A 15,163-nucleotide genomic window follows, 5' to 3' on the forward strand; every position below is an offset into this window, starting at 1 on the left:
TTTTCTTCCTCATTAAGTAGAGAACCTACACTTTCCTTCATCTTTCTCTTGCTCCAAATATATTTATTCACCCTCTTGTTACCTTTTATGTCCCTTGCTAGATGTAATTTTGTGCCTTAGCCTTTCTGAATTTGTCCCTACTTGTGCTATTCTTTGCACTCCTCGGAGCAATTGGTCCATATTTTCACATTTTGTAGGATTCTTTGATTTTTCAGGTCATTAAAGAGTTCCTGATGGAGCTATCTTGGCCTATTACTATTCTTCCTATCTTTCCTTCACCTCAGTATAGTTTTGTAGTTGTGCCTCTAATACTGTTGCTTTCAGAAACTGAGTTCTCCTGAACTCTTTCCCTTAGGTTTCCTTCCTGTCGGACCTTATTTACCAGTTCTTTGTTCAAGTCTGCTTTTTTAAAGTCCAGTGTCCTTATTCTGCCACTTTCTCTCCTTCCTTTCCTTGGAATAATGAAATCTATCACTTCTTGATCATTTTCACCTTCGGATTCTCTACCAATTCCTCCCCATTGATCAGAATCAAGTCAAAAATGGCTGTCTGCCCTCCTCACCTACACTTTCTATATTTAAACTTAAAAAAACTTCTATAGGCACCTATTTCATATGGTTAAAAAACATAGTGAGAGATCAAAAGCAGTTCTTTCCCTGGCAACATTGTAGGGAGTGTTTATATGGTCGCTTTGATTTTGGTCCTGAATAGTAGCTTTTATTTTATAAATTTCAGTAGAAAAAGATAAAAGTTGAACATATTTTATATATAAAAATATACATTTTAAATTGGCAGTCTCTGGGGTCTGGTAAGTTTACAATATGGTCCTATATATCTTTGGGCACCCAAACCCATTGTTACTTATGAATAAGTATTTTGCCCCTTTGTCATTCAGTGTGAACTGCTGTCAAAACTATGAGTGTCTTGACAGTTCTAGCATTGTTCTGCACAGTCTTTCTATTCACGTTAATAGTTCTCAATATTTCTGCCTTTGTTTATTTGTACCATAAAGCTAATGGATCTCTGGCATCTAGGATACAGTACTATCCTGACCCACATTGCTGATATAGTCTGTCTACAAAAAATCCACCTTCTTTCTAGATAGGTTAGATTAGGGGATGATCAGTTCTAGTTACACTGATGTCCTTTATCAACAAATTGCAGTCGTCGTTTGCTTTGTCCCCAGAATCCCATCTCTACAACTAGCATAAAATTTCACAAGTTGTAAATTGCTTGATATTTAAGAAAAGCTGCTATATGCCTAAAGAGCTTATTTTAAAGTACTGTAAAGTTCTTAAATTCTAATGTATTTGTTGCTATTCTCTGATAAGGTCTTCCTGGGTAAACAGCTACACTGGTATTTAACTGACTGATATAGTCCTTAATGCTTGCCTCCCCTTCCTCCCTTCCCCATCAAACTTTAATATCTCTTTAATTACTTCAACTTCTCAACTCATAATCCTTTTTGGTGGAAAAAAACTGTACACTTGTTTTGTGTCTTGCATTCTGGAAATAGCACAGTTAAGTGTGTTTTAACACTCGCTCTAGAGGTGCAGTTTAGTTCAGTGGACTATCACTGAATTTACTGCAGAAATGCTAGTGACATGTCATATCAAGTTTCATTTACAGATTTCTAAGATGGGTGGTTGGGGTTTCCTTTTAAACCTCTTTTCTAGAAACCCTTTTTCTTTTTCATTTTAAGGTGGAATTTTAGTGTTGGCCATTTTGAACTGCGTTATGTCCCAGATGTCGAAACTAGCGTGGGATTTATTGAGAGCAATTTTAAATCAAGTATAAACAAAGAAGAGTCTAAAATCATTTCGGATGTGGAGGAGCAGGAGGCTGTGATGAAGGATACAGTGATAAAGGTTTCAGTAGCTGACTGGAAGGTTATGGCTTTTAATAAGCAGGGAGGACATCTGGAATGGGAATACCAGGTACTGGACATGGGAAAGAATTAAATGTTATGGAAATTGAAGTTTTACAGAATTACAGAAGAATGTCATGCATTTTGATTTAATGCACATCTGCTGAGGTGGAAAAAAATGTATCTCCCTGTAGTATTTTGTATTGAAGTTTTATATTTTGAGCTATTGAGCGGCTACGAATTGAACCAGGGATTTTCAAGCATAAGAGTTATTTAGAACAAATCTCTGTTAAATCTATCAAGTTATTTTAAATTGCCCTTTCCTTCCTTACTCTTCAGTTTTGCACTCCAATTGCTTCTGCTTGGCTGGTTAGAGATGGGAAAGTCTTTCCCATCAGTCTTTTTGATGATACAAGTTACACCGCTAACAAAGAGGCCCTAGAAGATGAAGAGGATCTTGTGGAAGCTGCCAGAGGAGCCACAGAGTCTAGTGTCTATTTAGGTGAGATGTCTACTGCGATGCCTTCTGTTTAGCATTATCCTTCTCTCAACCTTCTAAAAACCTCAGTAAACCAGGTGGTTTCAAGTTATAGATTCAGAGTTCAAGGCCAGAACGGACTATTAGATCATCAAGTCTGACTCACTGTATAATACATGCCAGAGAACTTCACCCAGTTACTCCTGTGTTGAGCCCAATAACTTGTGTTGACTAAAGAATATTGTCCAGAAAGGCATCCATTGATTTGAAGACTTCAGGAGACTGGTAGTTTGTTCCAGTGGTTCATTACCCTCGCTGTTGTAAATGTGTGCCTTATTTCAAAATTCAGATGTTCTGCATTTAACTTCCAGCTGTTGATTCTTGTTATGCCTTTCTTGTCATCTGCCCCCCTATTTTGATTGGATAATTGAATCCCTGCCCTATGAACTTTCCAAGAAGCTACCATGCTACCTTTTTTGCACTGACTGGATGAATTTGGTTTCCAGGGCAAAAATACTGTTCCAAATCTCAAATGTGTATTCCATGAATATTCTGTGCTTTTTGTGTCATCCTTGTCAGTAATCCCTTTGGCTAGCACGTTCATAGAAACTGAACACCAAAGGGCATGAACACAGTCATATCAAACGTGGTTAAAACTTTGAGGAAAAACTTGTGGTTGAAGGAGTTGCTGTGTTCATCCTATTCTAACTACAAGCTGCAGTATGCCCCCAATGGTCACATGAATAACTCATCTGATTTTTTGGACCAAATGTAACAGGGTAGTTGGGTTTTTATTTATTTATTTATTTACTTTAAGTCTATTCACCTATAAAATGCACTTTCCATTTTGACTCTGAAATGTGGGCTTATGTATAGTCTTGGTATCTTTGGACTAAGAGTTCTAAAGCTTTTTTAAAACTGGGATTTAGTTAATGGGAGATGGTTTTATTGCCTGATACAGACTTCTCTGCTTTCAGACCATTGGTTTTAGTCACATTAAGATTTTTTTCTGCATTGACTACTGAGACTTAGTTACCATATATGAAATTTTGGCTGAAATTTCTGTAAATTAAGTCTCATCCAGTGGTCAGAATTTATTTTATGTGGTTTGTAACAGCCTTGAGTATTGTGCCATCCGCTTTCCTTCCCCTTAGCACCATTAAATTTCTTACCACTGACTTCACTCTAGGTAAATGCACTGAGGCATCCTGAGGCTGTTTATATTAGACCTTTTATTTTCCTGCTCTTTTCTCAGCAGAGATAACACCAGTATTGCTGTTCTAATGGTAGTCTGTAGTGAGAGCATTTCCATAGACAAGCTAATGGCATTTTAACTACCATGTCATCTTGCAAATGTACAAAAAAGACAAATATAAATCTGAGGTTGACTGTGATTTTGCATTCCTCCCCTCCTCCCCATTTTAACAGGTAACATCTGTGCTCTTATTAGTGGTATTGCTGGGGCTTTGTCAGCTTGTGTTGCTGGCTCTTGGACAAAAAGTGAATAGCATGATGAATATTTCTAAAAGGGAAAGTATGTGTAGTTGGTTAGTAACTCTGAGAGCCCAGAACAGTTAAAGGGCAGTTCGGATGGCCTGTGTTTTAGAATGAAGAGAACAGTGAACATGGGGGAGGGATAGCTCAGTGGTTTGAGCATTGGCCTGCTAAACCCAGGGTTGAGAGTTCAATCCTTGAGGGGGCCACTTAGGGATCTGGGGCAAAATCAGTACTTGGTCCTGCTAGTGAGGCAGGGGGCTGGACTCGATTACCTTGCAAGGTCCCTTCCAGTTCTAGGAGATAGGATATCTCCATTAATTATTATTATTATTATTATATTTTAAAATTCATCTAGGCTAGTTACTATGCATATGAAGAAATCTATTTTCAAACACTTTCTCTTTACAGCAAACTGTAACGTCTATATTCTATTACTTAACGCTTGTTAGTATAGATTTCTGGTTCCTTCATCTAAGCTGCTTGATTCACAAATATCAAAAAGTTCCTCAAACTTCTTGGATTACCAGGGTCTGGAATTTTGAACTGTCTCTTGATTTAGGATAAAGAGTCCTTTGCATCGCTCTACCAATTTCTGCTTATGCTCTTTGTTTGAGTAGCTGTGCCAAAGTTGTTCTGGGTGGGGAATAGGAAATGGAAGGGACAACCACCCTTCTTCTGCACCTGTTAGTTAATAGTGGTGCTGTGGCAATGGACACTATGCTGTTCCACGTTAAATAATGCTTAGTTGTGATGGTGGCCTGACTCCCCATCTGTAGATACAAATGTTTCTCCCAACCATAGGCGCCGACTCCGGGGGTGCTCCGGGGCTCAAGCACCACGGGAAAAAAAAGAGGGTGCTCAGCACCCAGGAGTCAGAGCTTGAGTGTGGAATCTGATTTCTGTGCTGCTAACAACTTCTGCCCCTGAGGTAGGGATTTAGTTTATAATCAGAGGCAGGGTGATTACGATAAAAGGCTGGTCATTTAAATTGAATTAAGGATTATTAGGTGATCCTGAAAGCGTTCCCAGGCACTCCAGTTAAAAGTTAGGAAACAAAGGGTAGGAATAAATGGTCCATTTTCAGAATGGAAATAACTAAATAGTGCTGTCCCCCGAGGAGCTTGTACTGTTCTGGGACCAATGCTGTTCAACATATTAACAAATGATATGCAAAAAGGGATAAACAGTGAGGTGACAAAGTATGCAGATAATACAAAAATTACTCACGATAGTTAAGTCCCAAACAGACTGCAAAGAATTACAAAGGTGTCTCACAAAACTGGGTGACCTGACAACAAAATGGCAAATGAAATACAATATTAAATGCCAAGTAATGCACATACATACAAAGTGATGGTGCCTAGATTAGCTGTTACCCATCAAGAAAGAGATCCTGGAGTCATTTGCGGTACTTGGGAAGCACTATGTTTCCAGAGAACTGCAAATTGATAAGAATCCTTCTCACTGTGCCTGTATCATCCTGAATTCATTATCCAGCTTTAGAAGACTTAAAAATTATCTCCAGTCATCAATGGGACAGATGCAACTGAATAATGTAGTTGTCTTTAACATCATCAAAACAATACCAGGGAACCTACATGTAAATAAGATTACTGACAGTTTCATCCAGAAAGCTACAATGAGATGTTATTTTTTAAACTGGGACATTAGTGATGACAGCTTTTAGATCACTGCAATGATTTTAATATACTATAATTCAGGAGAATGTAATTATGTAGTTCATAACAATTGGATCATTATTAAAATAGTAATGAGACCAATGATATATGTACATTCAGTAACTAGAATATGAAAAGTGTATAAATATATTGAAAATAGCCTCCCCTCAAAACTGGCAGAGTGCCCCCCAAACACACACACCTCTTCAAAAGCACCCACCTGCAAAAACAAAAATCAGCACCTATGCTCCCAATAATACAGTGTTGATTGCACCCTCTCAGAGGATTAAGTGTGTGATATTTGATTTTAGTTTGGGTGGGGACCCTCTGAAATGTTTCATCTACTTATACTCCTGGGGGAATTCTGATCCACTGCGCGCACACAGAATCCATGTGTCCCACAGAATTTTATCTTTTCTGCAAAAAAAAAAATATATTTCTGCTCCACAAGTGCTGCAGTTCCACCTTTTGCCCACCAGAGGCCGCTGTGGCACCAGAACAGCCAACAGTATGAACGCAGCCAGCTGTTCTGGTGCCACAGCGGCCTCTGGTGGGCAAAAGGCAGAACTGCAGTACTTGTGGAGCAGAAAGTATTTTTTGTGGGTGGGAAAAAAAATTCGGTGCATGCACATTGGCATAGAATTCCCCCAGGAGTAGGAGTTCATTACAACATCCTGCCTGCGGAGCCAGGTTAGGACAGATGGAGTGGGGCGCGCAGGATTGCTGGGGTTCAGAATGGCTAGTGGGGGGAGGACAGACTGGGGTGCGGGCTCAGGAGCTGGTGGGGTGACAGCATTGAGCCTGGAGTTGAATGAGAGTGGGGGGTGCAAAGCCACACGGACGGGGAGGAGGGCTGCAGGAACACATGAGGATGGGGAAGGAGGCTGCATAGACCCATGGGGATGTGGGTTCTGGGAGAGGGGCAGATGTGCCTGACTGAATGGGAGAGGCTTGGGGTCAGCAAGGGTCTGTATGGGGGAGGCTTCCGAACTCCCTAACAATCTGTGTCCCCCCCCCCCCCCCCCCCCGGAAAAAAACAAAAAAAACAAAAAACCTGTTTCATACTTCTCCCACGCACACCTAACAACCCTCCAGGCTCCTTCCTTCTCCCTCAGCTCCGCTGTTACCCCGACTCCCCCAAGCCTTTGCACTGCTTCTGAAGGGTGCAGGAAATACAGTTCTGTATTGTCATTTAAATTAATTACTCAAAAGTGCTGTACTAATATGCCTAGTAAGGAATTTATTTGTCAAAAAAATTACCAGAATCTTTTTTTGGTCTGTATTGTTACAGACAAACTTGCTGACAGATATTTTGAAATAAATTACCAAAATAATTGAAACTGGCATGATTATATTGTGTTGTTTTTGACAAATAAATTTTTCAGAATTTTTAATTTTTTGGTGCAGAATTTTCCCAGGAGTGTACTTAAAAGGAACCGTCATCCTCAGTGGCACTCTGGTCATTGGCTCTGCATGACTCCCAGCCTCTCTTGGTGTGGAGAGCAAGGAATGAGCCATAAATGGCTAAAACATTCTTCTCTGATTCTGAAGAGAAGAGTCAATTGTGCAGTACGTAAAAAGTTGATCTTAAATCCTTCATTTTCTCTTGAAACGCTAGGAGTCTTGAAACCATGTTCCTAGTTGTGCAACTTTATGCTGGGGGGGGGGGTGGAGTGAACTAAAGCTGAAGTCAAATATGCTCTCTGGTTTATTACTCAGGAATGTACAGAGGCCAGCTTTACCTTCAGTCGTCAGTCAGAATTTCTGAAAAGTTCCCAACCAACCCAAAGGCTCTGGAATCCAGAACCGACAATGCCGTTATCCCGCTGCCCACAATCAAGTGGAAACCTTTAATTCGTAAGTGACGATCCAGAGTTTTGCAAATTGTCTTTTTCAAAGCAGAATGTGACAAGACCATTCTTGTGACTTCCATTAACTGCAGAATTAGTCTGATGTCTCTAAGTGGAAGATTGTATTCTCCTTTGGAAACTGATTCTGTTCTGTGCTTTAACATTTTTAATCTAAATGTTGAAGGTGAACTGCCTTTGATTTGTCATAGTGATTGACAGACTTCTTCTAATAATCAAAACTTCCACTGCCTGTAAATCAAATAGGCGTTCTGGTCCTATCAGAAAAGAAATAAATGATTATACTGACATGAATGGCACTTACTTGACTTATTTAAGAACTGATGGTGGGTTTGCGTGGGGGTTGTTTGGTTGGATTTTTTGTGTGAAGTGGGTGGTGGCTTTTTTAAAGATTGATTTCATCCTTAATATTTTACTTGCATGAAAATCAGTCAGTTCTTTAAAGTATTTATTTTTTTATTGCTGAACAATGGGAATTGTCACGGAATGAGGTCTAGTCAGGAAATGGTGGGAATGTAGTGGGTTGTTATAACACTTCTAGCTTTTAAAAAGGAATTTCCTGTCTCTGCCTAGATTCTCCATCCAGGACTCCTGTATTGGTGGGGTCTGATGAATTTGATAAATGTCTCAGCAATGACAAGTTTTCTCATGAAGAGTACAGCAACGGAGCACTTTCAGTTCTGCAGTATCCATATGGTATGTGGCAACAGTGATGTGTTTTTTGTTCATTAACTGGTAACTATTGCCACTTGAAGCATACTGTTCAGAATTTGGGACAGTGTTTACCAGTAAAGCTCAGTAAATGCATTAGATAACTCTTAAATGTTAAGTATGATAGCAACTGGATTTATTGACCCTAAGTAAACCAGAAAACTGCATTGTCCAAATGTTGGTTATGTCTTTGGAGGTTTGATATTGGAGTATAAAGCTTTGTATGTGAAAAACGTCATGCATTGAAGTCTTTAAGCACGTATGGTTCTGGAGTTCATTAACTTTGTAGGAGAGACCCTGCTTGCTGTGGAGTTTGACTTTGGATAATTGAATTTGTATAGAAGTCTGGTCATTTAAATTTGATCAGTATTACAAAAATCTCTTAAAGTTTAGCCATGTGGAAGCAATCAGTGTGCTGTTTTTTGTAAGTAACCACATCTCTTGAAAGATCAACTTCTGGTGCAATATTTCACATCTGTAAGGACAGACACGTTTGTCCAATAATAGAACTGCTTGATAGGTTGGGATAAACAAACTTAGTTTTTGTTTTTTGTTTTTTAAACAAAGACAATGGTTACTATTTACCATACTACAAAAGAGAGCGGAACAAACGCAGCACCCAGATCAGTGTTAGGTTTGTTGACAATATGAACTACAAGAATATCCGCAAAAAGGATCCGGTTCTGCTTTTGCATTGGTGGAAAGAAATAGTTGGCACCATCTTATTCTGCATTGTAGCAACAACTTACATCGTCCGCAAGCTCTTCCATCCCCATCCTCACAACAGAGTAAGTATTTTGTTTAATCCTGTTGCTTAATCAAATCAGTTTGAAAAGTATTAAAATCCTATTCAGGGTTTTTTCTATTGGTTTCCAGACTCACATGTGCAAGTATAAGTAGTTGACAGACCTTAAATTATTAAAGAAATTGTGGGAATGAAAACCTGCATTGATTTTTGAACTGATTTTGAAAGCTGTTGACTGCTATGCGGGATTTACTTAGCAGCTACGGAAAGTAAATTACATTGCTTTACCTGTTTTTGTAATCTTTGGAAATCTTTATATTGAAATGATTTCGTCTCCTAATTTGACAATATCAACTAGTTTCAAATTTATTTAGTTTTGTAAAGGATTTTTTTGTGTTTTCTGTGATCCTTGTCAGCAGCGGAAGGAATCTGAAACACAGTGTCCGACTGACAGTAAATATGAATCTGTTAGTGGAGAGGTTAAAGATAACAGCTGGAATGACAAGTGCTCTGGATATGTGTCAAGGTGAGAGATCAAAGTATTCTCAATTCAACAAAATGCATAAAGTGTCTTAGTGTGCGAACTAGTTCTGTCTAGAAAAGCTGACTAGTGATCTTAACCACTTTTAAAAGCTTGGTTATTCTTAACTACTTTAATTTTTTTGTTACACATGAAAATTGACAACCAATACTCTAAGGCCTTATCTCACTGCAGATAAGGTCACTCTAAACAATCTTTGGGAGATCATGTGACCAGTTGCATGTATTTATTGGACTAATGTTATCTGTGCTCATGTGGAGTGATAAAATAACCCTTGAGATCCTCGGTGTTTACCTCCTCTATTGCTGTGTTTGTGAATAAAGTTGGGGGAGAACTGAAGATGACACTTCACATGTGGAAGAAGGGGAGAGAGTGTTTAATGCTATAAGCAATTCCGCTGTTGACATGAGGATGTTGTTTGGAAAGGGGATGCATATAGGATCATGTCATCTGTAGATTGGAGAAAATATAGAGAAAGGGAAATAAGAGATTGAACTGGAGGTATTCCAGTAATGTCATAACCTAGTAAAGGTAGGAATTGAAGTGTTTAAAATAATATGAGGATGGAGTAAAGGGAATGATTGTATCTAAAAGGAGATGCTTTTAGGAAAAATGGCATAATAAATGGATAGTTTGAGGAGAACCTGAAGCAAAAGAGGTTTTGAGGAAATGGGCTGCCCTTGAGAGAGACTAGTCTCTCGGAGTTAAAAATGAAAAATACCACCTTGGTTATATGACAAAGTGGTAAAGCTATGTTTATTGGGATGAAAACTTACCCTTAGTTTAAATCTTCACTCCAAAAGTAAAAGTGTTGCTAACTTGGATTAAAATATCAGTGAAGACAGCAATGTGGCTTTTAACTTGGGTTAGCAGCTCAAGTTAAAGCGTATATAGGATCCTGGAATTGAATTTGAGCTGCTACCCCAGGTTAAAAGATGAGTTTAAATAAATAGGTAATCTCCATATATTTATATTTATCTCATAGAACTGGAAGGGACCCTGAAAGGTCATTGAGTCCAGCCCCCTGCCTTCACTAGCAGGACCAATTTTGCCCCAGATCCCTAAGTGGCCCCCTCAAGGATTGAACTCTCAACTCCGGGTTTAGCAGGCCAATGCTCAAACCACTAAGCTATCCCTACACCCCCCCCACCCAAAACTGCTGTTGTAATCTGGGTTAGCGAACATAGATTAAGAACACTTTGTTGTTTTGTTTGTTTTGTTTTTTTACTGTGAAGACACACTTTTTTAAATGTCCATAATCTTTATATTAAGCACACATGCCTTATTGTGTAAAGGTTGTATAATTTGTATTACAGTCGCACCTACAGGCTGCAGCGGAGATTGGGATTGTGCTAGGCACTGTACAAGCACATAATAACGGTCCCCTGTCCCTAAAGAATTTATAATCTAAATAGACAAGGCAAAACGTGACAGGGGAAATGAAGAAACAGAGGTGAAATGACTTGCCCAAGGGTGCACAGCAGGTCATAGCTTAGACAGAAATAATTGACATTAAAAACGTTAATAATTAGTGTAAATTTTTGTCCAGGTATCTAACAGATTTTGAACCAATTCAGTGTATGGGTCGAGGAGGATTTGGAGTTGTTTTCGAAGCCAGAAACAAAGTAGATGACTGCAACTATGCTATCAAAAGGATCCGTCTACCTAATAGGTAATGAATGAGCTTATTTATAGTTAGAAAAGATAATTTATTATGGGGTGCAGTCTTGCAGTTAATTATTTGCTGTTGAACTGATACCCTAACATCAGTAGGTTAGGATGAGTGATGCACTTTTTTTTTTTTAATTTGAGGTTTTCCTGGTGTCAAGTGGTTGACAAACTTAATCACAGCAGAGTGGTGGCCCCTTTTCACTCAAGCTGTTTAATGCTGTCAGGGCATAATTTTGCAATGGGATGTTCAAGAAGATGCCAGTGCTGAGTAGGAATTCTCTTAGGTTCCATGAGGAGTGGAAACTGGACCTCTTATTATTTGCAGCACTATTAATTTGCTTTTCCCCCTCCACTCCTACCTCTTTTCCTTCTCTTTTCTTCCCTCACTCTCCCACTTTGTTCTATCCAACCTTTTCATTTTCTAGTTCCACAACCCTTGCCTTTCTTTCAGCCTTAGGTGGTCAAGCCAAGCTACTGAATTGCCTTACACAGAGCTTGCAGCACTTCCTTTTAGTGTGAGATGAGAGAGACTGCTTCTGGAAATCTCTAATTAGGGCTTATGTCTACACTACAAACCGTGGTCGATGCAATTTACGTTGGCATACAGCTGCCAAAGTTTGTATATCACTCGGGCGCATGCATACTTGGCTGCTTGCAGCGGTGCCACTCATACTCACCAGGAGTGCTTGTGTCGATGTAACGTGTTATGCATCACGGGTAGGTATCCCAGTGCCATGCTCTGCCATCTAGCGCAATGCCCTTTGAGACATTTTTGCACTATTTTGTGAGATAGTAATGCGTTACCCAGGGATCTCTGGAGGAAGGAATCAAGTTCCCAGCATGCAACTTTCTGCATTCCATAATGTCATCCTTATCATAATTTTCATGCCTTTAAAAAAAAAAAAAAAAAAAAATCCATGAACCCCTGCAGCACTGTTTGGGATCTGCAATCTCTGACAGAAGCCTGAAGCCTGCAGAGCTCTGCATTATTCTCTTGAAAGTTTCAAATACAGAGGACATGATTCTCCTGTATTTCCACATCCTCGGGAAGTTTTGCAACAATGAGGGACATGAGGATTTCTTCAAGGATGATTTGCTGAGGGATATAGTGAAAAACAATTCAAGGTTGTTGGAGTTCATGGAGCAGCTGCAGACATTGAAGTGCCACTTCTGGGCCTGAGAAACAAGCACAGACTGAGGGGATTGCATCAAAATCCAGGGCTGGCACAATGAGCAGTGGGTGCAAAACTTTTGGATGCAAAAGGCCACATTCCTGGATCTGTGTGCTGAGCAGGCCCCCACCCTTGAGTACACAGACACCAGAATGAGAGCTGCATTGACCATGGAGAAGCAGGTGACAATCTCACTCTGAACGCTTGCAATGCTGGATTGCTACCAGTCAGTGCTACCATTTTGGAATTGGAAAAACTCACAATGAGGGGTGTTATCATGCAAGTGTGCAGGGCCATAATCGTCTCCTACTGCACATCACTGTGTCCTGCACATTGCTCAGAGCCATATTGGATGGATTTGCAGCAGTGGGGTTCCCAAACTGTGGTGGGGCGATAGCACATATATCCCTAGTTGGGCACCAGCCCACCTTGCCACAGAGTACATCAACACAAAGGGCTGCTTTTCTGTGGTTAATCTGTGGTTTTCTTTTGGTGGATCATCAGGGACACTTCACCAATATCAATGTGGGCTGGCCAGGGAGGGTGCTTGATGCTCACGTCTTTAAGACCTTTGCAGATTTTGAAGTGCCAGTAGTGATCCTGGGGGACCCAACTTACACCTTGCTCACGAAGCTGTATGCCGGCCACCTCAACAGCTCCAAGGAAAGATTTAACTACTAGCTCAGCAGGTGTAGAATCACTCAATGTGCTTTTTGGTAGATGGAAGAGACGCTGGCCATGTTTACTTGCTAATTTGGATCTCCGTGAGAAAAATATCCCGCTGGTTCTGATTATAGCTGCCTGCTGCATCCTGCATAATATCTGTGAGGAAAAGGGAGGAAAACTATTGCCAAGGTGGAGAGCTGAGATGGAGTGGCTGGGCACTGACTTTGAGCAGCCAGATGAAAGGCCACTAACAGAACCCGACTGGAACTGTGCGCTTGAGGGAGGCTTTGAAAGAGCACTTTAATGGTCAGACACAGTTGTATTCTCTGCTGGACTGTTTTCAACCTGGAGCTTTGGGTGCTGCTAAGAATTATAGTGCTTGCTGTACGTTTATAAATATGAGTGGGTGTTTTCCTGAACCTATGAATTAGAGACATCCCCGTGTACATAAACAGAGTGCTCCGTCTGGCCTTCCCTCCCAACCCAATGGGGGAATAAAAAGCAGGTGCCAACTCTGGCTCTCTTTGTTGTACCTCTACCTCTTCTCATATGAGTAAAAACAATGATCGGTCGATATCTGTGTCTTGTTAACTTGGGGAAGGGCCAGGTCCCATCTTTAATTTTAAACATTATAAGGAAAAACACACGCACACGTTTACCTGAGTTCTCTTCCCCATTGTCCTGCTTATCTGCACTCGCCTGATGGGACTGGCTAGACTGTGGTGGAGTCTCAAATAGGTCCTGGCTCGTGGCATCGTTGGAGCCTCCTGCCCAGTTTCTCCCGTCCTCCTCCTCTCTTCCTCCTCACTGTTCATGGCCAGGGTATCTGTCTTGGGTTCCTCTGAGATATCCTTGGTGGTCTGCAGGGTGCTGGTGAGGATTCTGACGAGTATGGCATGCAGCTCCCTGTAAAAAATGGCAAGTCTGCAGCTCAGCACAGCTTGATCATTGTTCTCCCTGGCTTTGTAGGACGCCTGGCACAGTCCTTTGATTTCCCGCAGCACTGCTGCTGATCCCTGTTGTAACCCTTTGGCTGCATCCCCTGTAGAATCTTTTTGTAGATACAGCCTCTTCTCCCCACAGGCTCAGGAGAGCCAGTACCTCTTGCTACTCCAGGCAGGAGCATGTCTAGTGTGCGTAGTTGGCATGGTTGTTTGGGCAGTTGCACACAGCAAAGGAGAGCTGCAGGGTGTGCTTGTTGAAGTGGGCTATCAGAAAAGGCATTTCAAATATATGTGGGGAGTTTTAAAGAAGGCTTCTGGTATCTGATCCCTGGGCAGTCACGTTTACCATTGTGATCTTAGCAGTTGCTCTTTCAGGGCATTATGGGACAGCAACTGGAGAACTGTTAGGCTCAACACAGGTCACACAGTGTCTACACTTGCACTGTGTCGACCTCAGCAGGTTGGCCTGGCTCCATGCCATTCGGAGAAGTGGTTGTACTGCATCTACTGTAACAGGTCGCTTATGTTGGTGGGAGATCAATTGGAAAGTAGATGCATGCTCAAATGCACCTGTACCTCGATATAACACTGTCCTCGGGAGCCAAAAAATCTTACCGCGTTATATCGAATTTGCTTTGATCTGCTGGAGTGCGCAGCCCCGCCCCCCCGGAATACTGTTTTACCGCGTTCTATCTGAATTCGCGTTATATCAGGAGTAGAGGTGTAAGTCAACTTGCATCACACTAACGTTGTAGTGTATCCCAGGCCTAGAACAGAAGCAGCCCTGCTGGAAGGGAGAAGGAGCTAAGCTATTAAACCTGTTTTCTTCGTAAATGTTAAGTGAGTTATTTTCCTTCATAGGTTAAGGTTTTGTTCAGAAAATTTGTGCAAGTATCTGAATTTTACCCTGTCGTACAGGTAGCTGTTGAATGAAATAATTGTAACTTGACTTTAGTTAGTTTCCTAAAGAGATTTTGCACTTAGCCCAGTAACTAGGACACTGGTCAGGGAATCATAGGCCTGAGTTCTATTCCCTATTTGCCATGTTTTCCCCATTGGTAAAATCTGGATAAACTACTCTTGTAAAGCCCTATCTGTGTATGATGCTCTATAAATGCTAATTAAAGTGTTATGCAGCATAACTAACTTTCTAGATTCTTTACTGTAATTAAAGGTTGTATTTTTCTGCTGTTCCTGTAGGAGTTAAGTGGGGCAATGACTCTAAACACAGACACTTCTATATGTTACAGTTTAAAGTCCTTGATGCTCAAATAGTTTGACATAAACTGAATTGAATTTTATCCTGCAAAACCTTAATTTCCTT

The 15,163-nt window shown here is 40.7% G+C and overlaps 1 protein-coding gene across 1 annotated transcript in view; it reads left to right on the plus strand.

Annotated features, from left to right (window-relative positions):
- Nucleotides 1–15,163, plus strand: part of EIF2AK3 (eukaryotic translation initiation factor 2 alpha kinase 3) — a 62,312-nt gene that overhangs the window by 33,267 nt on the left and 13,882 nt on the right. Inside the window, exons 5-11 of the mRNA XM_054029939.1 lie at nt 1,703–1,937; nt 2,207–2,369; nt 7,241–7,378; nt 7,963–8,085; nt 8,668–8,888; nt 9,262–9,371; nt 10,936–11,058. Coding sequence (XP_053885914.1) covers nt 1,703–1,937; nt 2,207–2,369; nt 7,241–7,378; nt 7,963–8,085; nt 8,668–8,888; nt 9,262–9,371; nt 10,936–11,058 — 1,113 coding nt within the window. The remainder of the gene's footprint in view (nt 1–1,702; nt 1,938–2,206; nt 2,370–7,240; nt 7,379–7,962; nt 8,086–8,667; nt 8,889–9,261; nt 9,372–10,935; nt 11,059–15,163) is intronic.

Source organism: Malaclemys terrapin, chromosome 5 (assembly GCF_027887155.1).
Source record: "Malaclemys terrapin pileata isolate rMalTer1 chromosome 5, rMalTer1.hap1, whole genome shotgun sequence".
In the NCBI taxonomy this organism is placed as follows: domain Eukaryota; kingdom Metazoa; phylum Chordata; order Testudines; family Emydidae; genus Malaclemys; species Malaclemys terrapin.